The sequence below is a fragment of the Triticum aestivum genome, chromosome 3D, assembly GCF_018294505.1.
Source record: "Triticum aestivum cultivar Chinese Spring chromosome 3D, IWGSC CS RefSeq v2.1, whole genome shotgun sequence".
Lineage (NCBI taxonomy): Eukaryota > Viridiplantae > Streptophyta > Magnoliopsida > Poales > Poaceae > Triticum > Triticum aestivum.
In genome coordinates this window covers 2,128,314-2,134,271 of record NC_057802.1, presented here as the reverse complement: position 1 = coordinate 2,134,271, position 5,958 = coordinate 2,128,314, and the positions used below count along the sequence as shown (strand labels likewise).

Below are 5,958 nucleotides of genomic sequence, written 5' to 3'. Positions count from 1 at the left end.
ATGAAAGCGCCAGCCCAACTGATTGTCTACCCTCGCCACATATGTCCCTGCCCAACCACACAGCCGGATGCCTGCCATGCCATCAACAAACACACACGGATTCGTATTGCATTTATCTCCTCCTTTTCAATCCAACCAAGTCGGGACACAAACAAGGATGAGGAGCAAGCGCCGCCAAAGGAACCAAAAACACGACTAAAACTTGCTCCGATTCTTATCTCAAACTCTCTGTTTAGATCACCCTGTTGGTCTACTCCCTCTGTAAAGATTGTAATGTAATTCTTTACAGGGGGAGTACACAAGAGGTGGTAAAGTGCAATCTAGACTATAGACTGTAAGCAAAACAAAGGCAAAAAAGATGCTAACTGAACCCAACAAACAATTAAAGCGACTTTTTATCGTCACCTCCATTTCCCCAGCCAAACAAAGGCGAAGAACATTAAGCTTAACTATCTCACGGCACCAGGTGTCCTTTTCAGTCCAACCAGGAGGGGACAGAAAGGAGACCGGGAAGAGAAGCAGGCGGCACACAAGAAAGAAACCAAGACCGAAATAACAAAACTTGTCATCAGCTCTAGATTCTGTTTACAACGGTTTCCTCTCAATTCCGGTACAAAACAGTTGGTAAAATACAGCTAGAATGTATGTATTGTAGAACAAAACCAGACAGACACAATGGGTGATGAGATAAGAGCCCAACACTGCTCACCAGGCATGAGATAGATCGGCGGCCTGTACAACCACATCTCAGATTCGCACTACAATCAAGATACACAAAGTCTACACAGCAGCAGCCACCCCTGCTGGGTGGGGTGGGTAGGGTAGGACCAAGGGACAAGCCAAGTCGCACTTATTTGCAGAACCAGAGCAAGAGAGATGAGCTGTAGGTAGCAAGTGAAGGGCTACAACACCGGTGTATTATGACGGATGGCCGGGGGGCAGTATCATCAGCCTCTTCCATATGAACCGCCTCCCCCACGCTGAGGGTACGAGTCTTCCTGCCCGCCACCCCTCCCATAGCCTCCTCTGCCACTGCCGCCACCATAGTAGTTATCCTGCCCACCGCCACCACCCCTTCCCATGTTTCCATGGCCTCCTCTCCCACCACCGTAGTAGTTCTCCTGGCCGCCGCCCCTTCCCATGTTTCCATAGTCTCCTCTGCCACCATAGTACGACCCACGGGAACGCCCACCGCCCCCACGGTAACCACCACGTCCACCGCCACGGTAGGGCTGGCGATGCCTTGGGAACTCGCCAAAAGTCTGCACAAAGACAATCATCAGAGACGGATACAAAGTGCATCAGAAAAGAAAAGAATGTGGCTTAATGTATGTACCTCTGTGTCCATTTTCCTCAGTTCTGAAAACCTTGGCCTTCCGTTTTGCCCACCTCGTCCAAATGTTCCGCCAGAAAGGGAATCGAAAAAATCATCCTTGACGTAGACAGGCTGCATAAAGAATGAAACAAAAGGTTGATTTTTTTTTGCCTGAATACACAAACCTTTGAATGCCCAACAGGCACAAGAAATTATCAAACCTTGACATCTAGCTCCGGATTGTCTGTTTCCTCGTACTCGAGGTCTTCATCAAATACATCATCTCCTTGCTCACCATCTTTGTCTCTAGACTGGGATTTCCTACCAAGATGGCCCCATACTTCATCTTTGTTAAACTTCTCATTCATGGCCATAAAATCAAACTCTTCAGTAAATTTTGTTGACGCTTGCGACAACTGCACGACAAGAAAAGAAAAGCATGAGTACCTCAGTCTCACCAAGCCAAATCCTTTAATAAGAAGCATTTTCAGCGTTTCATACAAGAACATGTAAACATGATACAAGAGGTCGACCTCTTCACAATAAATAACTGGAATAATGTCTACATGATTTAGGCCTCAATATAGTGAAGGGCTTCAAGTTTCTGCTATTTGAGTTAAAAGCTCCTCTTCTCCAGGGAAAACCCCACCGTCGCATACAGAAATTAGATGAGCATGGCCACCCACCAAACGATCAAGACCGACTACTGATCAATCTCATGCAGGAGATAACACTTGCAACCGAGAACTAAACAGACTACCCTACGCAGACACAAAGCACCCCCTCTTATATGTACACTATATCATACATGTCACTTTTTCCCCTGTGTGTACAATTTCGGAGCATGTGAATCCCTAATTTTATACTCCCTCCGTGAAGAAATATAAGAGTGTTGAGTAGTGATCTAAACACTCTTAGAAATATAAGAGTGTTGAGTAGTGATCTAAACACTCTTATATTTCTTTACAGAGGGAGTACTAACGAAATGAATTGATGCTAAAAGGTAACAGAAAGATATGTGCAGTATACTGATAAACAAATTTTTTTGAGATATAGAAGTGCGTACATGCATCACAACTGATACAAGTATTCTCTCAAATGTGAGAATGCAAAATAGTAATGTACCAATAATCTACTTTTGGCATAGATAAAATGAAGACGCCCAAGATAATTTGGATAGCAAGCCTGTTTAAAAAAATAGAAGCGATCCAACTGAAATAAGAAATCCACAACAAAGAAAAATTGCAGGCACCGGCAGTAGTACAGATGATAACATGCAGGATCAATATAGCATTCAATATAGACAACGCGAACAAAAAAAAACAAGATATACTGGAGTGCATGTGGCATACCGCACTGCCTCTACCCCTTCCACGGCCCCTATAGTTGTGGTGGCCCTGTGAACCAGCTCCATTGTGCTGAAAATAAAGTGAGGGACAACATAATAAGGACAGGCCTAATAATGAGCACAGAAAGATAGACAAGATGCTATGAGATTTCAGAAAGTTGTTATGAGGACATAAGCCTAGTAGGTTTAACGATGTTCATTTCAAAAGCAAGTTTGGTGTAAGAGAAGGTGTAAAGCAAAAGTGAGGATCCCTTATTTTGCATTAAGAAACAAGATGATTAGATGTGTATATGGCAAGTTGACGACATCTATCAATCAGAAAACTGAGAAATATTTTAACTTGAGCTGATAAACAGAGTTTTGAGGTGGTTAATTAGACACTAAACTGGTCGAGTAAGCAGTAACCAGCCTAATTCAAAACCTGATTTCACATTTGATAATTTTAATTGTATGGTAGTAAACTAGTTGCGAAGAATCCAGTATTACCCTCTAACAATGTTAAGATCCTGGCTTTAAAAGCTTCAAACGGTTAGTGATATTCTGAGTTGGACAAAGCATCTACAAAATACTATCTAACCATAATTGCTGCTTAAACATGTCCAGCCACATGAAGCCAGGAAAAATGATGGGTCTCCAGAAAAGGAAAGTCAAGAAAAGGAAAAGAACAAGGGGTGAAAACCAAATTCCTTTGGCAAAATCAAGCAAAAGTTTCTCATGATAAACCCATCTGGCCGCTAATTATATAGTATAACTCTGAAGAAAAAAAAATCATGTATCTAAATGCATGCAAATACAAATATAGAAATGGTGGTATTACCCGTTGTGGTGTCTGTTTTGGCAATGGCAGTATAGGCTCATTATTTTCAGCACGTGCCGGAGGATCAGGTAGCAGTGGTTCTGCAACCTTTGTTTTAGGGTCAGCAGGCTTGGCGATGTTGTTGCTCATCTGTAAAGGTGTTTGCATGGACTGAGATGATGAAAGCATGGATGGAGCATTCTGCAATAGCTGGCCAGATGATGCTAACAAAGGTGCTGGAATCTCCAATCCAGCAAGACTAGATGAGGCAATAGACAAAGAAATTGCCTGGGATGCTGTTTGGTGCGACAGTGTTGAGCCTGGATTTACAGCAGGAGTCTTACTACTAACAAGAGAATTTAAGCTCTGCGATGCTGTTGCACTAGTTTCAGTCATGGAAATTGGCTGACTGGCTACAGGAAGAGAGGCACCATGAGATGGCACCGGAGGAGTGAACAAAGGTACAATGTTCGGCAGCAGAGGCTTTGATGTTTCTGGGCCTAATAAGCTAGCAGAAGGTGCCGTTGTAGCAGGTGTGGCACTTGAGGAAGGACCTTGAGCAGTAGCAGATGGTTGCAACAAGGGGGGCCCAGATGGTAAAGATGGATTCAGTCCTGGATATTGGAAAGTCTGTGGAGCTGATAATCCGGGCGTGGGCTGAAGCATAGTAGGTTGCTGCAGATGAGATGGAAGGCCACCTGGAGGTGTATAGTATCCCTGCCAGTACATTGGGGGGACAGAAAGAGCAGAAGCATTTCCAGCGGGGGCTTGACCAGAAGAACCCCACGGATTATTCCCTGGCTGATATAGAGGAATGTTGCTTGGAAAATTTGGTCTCTGAAACCCATATTGGGCTGGCTGGGAGCTGAGGTGTGGTAAAGCTGCACCAGCAGCAGACTGCAAACTTGAGGCCGTCGATGCGGGCTGAGGATAATGTGACTGCAGAACAAAATTGCATCAGCAGAGTGGCTCTTAAGGTACAAGTTGCATGTATTTGCATCATAGTAGTACCTGGATTATGGCAGGATCATTGTGCAGGGGAGCTGGTTGTGGTTGTGGTGGCGGCGGTGACGACTTAACTTGCAAATCCTGCAGAAGCAAAGTGAATTGTCTGCCCCCGTGAGATATGACAGTAACACAACACTGGAAAAGATAGCTAGTAGCAGATACCAGAAATGGCATGTTAGAAATAACAACTTCACAGGTGTGTGCTGAGAACATGCCGTAGCTACTAAATTAACTCATTACCGAGATGAAACCTTGTCACTATCTAACTAAATTAATACATTACAAAGAATGAAACCTTCTCACTATATAATTGAATTAATACATTACCAAGATGGAACCTTCTCAAAATCTAGCCATCATAGTATCATCTGATTTTCTGATTGGCTTAAATCTCGAATATACCTTAGTTGAGCCATATGCAATCCTACCATATCCAAAATTCGAAACATAACATGGTTTTACAAGCGGTGTGTTGGGATTTTTGAGATTTAAACAAGAGGCACGCCCAATAATGTGAACTATACAACATAACCAATCATGGATTTGACTTAGTGTGTAACGACAAGATGATGTCACGCATGGCTGCTCGACACTGTCGAGCAGATAGACAAGCTAAAAGTAACATCCTACCAAGCTGTATACAGACCTGCCAAGTGGAAGCAGTGTAGCAGCAAGGCGACAGGACATTCAGTGCACGCATTTATTGTACAGGAATAGAAACAACATAATAAGATTACACAAGGGTCTGCTCCCACGGCGCCGCGTGTACCTTGATATCGCTTCCGCGGAAGAGTATGTACTCGTAGACCTTGTCGCTAGCGGGGATCTGTATCCCGTCCTTCTTCCGCCCTTCGGTTCCAAACGACCGCACTGCAAAAACGACAATCGGAACAGATGTTAATCCAGCGCATACAACACGTGGGCACATCACAGAGCGAAAGGCGACAAGCCAGCGCAGACATGCCAGTTGAGAATTACAGCATGCCATGTTGATAATTACAGCTAACCAGCCGCCGACAATTGGAACGGACGTCAAACCGGTTCATAGAACACGTGGCACGACGCAGCGCGAAAGGCGGCGAGCGAACCGTTAACCGGCTGTTCAAAATTATAGTGCACGGTACATATGCTACCATATATAACAAGATGCGGCGGTTCGCGCGGCGAATCCTAGCGGTAAAAGGCAAGGAATCAAAGGATTTAAACACTACGCCCATACTCGACACACTATTCACTCCATCATGTAACCGCCCGAGCTGCTGGTTTCAGGCCTACGTACGAGTCGCCTGGCCGCGGCGGGGGGCACCGAATCTGGGGCGCCTGACCTAAAACCTGCCACATCGGGCGCGGCGGGCGGAGCAAATCTAGGTCTAGGACGGGCGCATCTGGGGACGGGGAGCGGCGTGGCGGTGCGGGCGAGGGGAGGAGGGAGCGGGGGGCGGGGGAGGGGGGTTCTCACCGTTGCGCAGGCCGATGCTGGACTCCTCGGTG

The 5,958-nt window shown here is 45.4% G+C and overlaps 1 protein-coding gene across 1 annotated transcript in view; it reads right to left on the bottom strand.

Annotated features, from left to right (window-relative positions):
- Positions 1–537: 537 nt before the first annotated feature.
- Positions 538–5,958, bottom strand: part of LOC123076733 (protein decapping 5) — a gene marked incomplete in the record, with an annotated part of 6,094 nt that continues 673 nt past the window's right edge. The window contains 7 exon segments of the mRNA XM_044498849.1: positions 538–1,262; positions 1,337–1,447; positions 1,537–1,731; positions 2,668–2,733; positions 3,481–4,398; positions 4,471–4,548; positions 5,237–5,337. Coding sequence (XP_044354784.1) covers positions 948–1,262; positions 1,337–1,447; positions 1,537–1,731; positions 2,668–2,733; positions 3,481–4,398; positions 4,471–4,548; positions 5,237–5,337 — 1,784 coding nt within the window.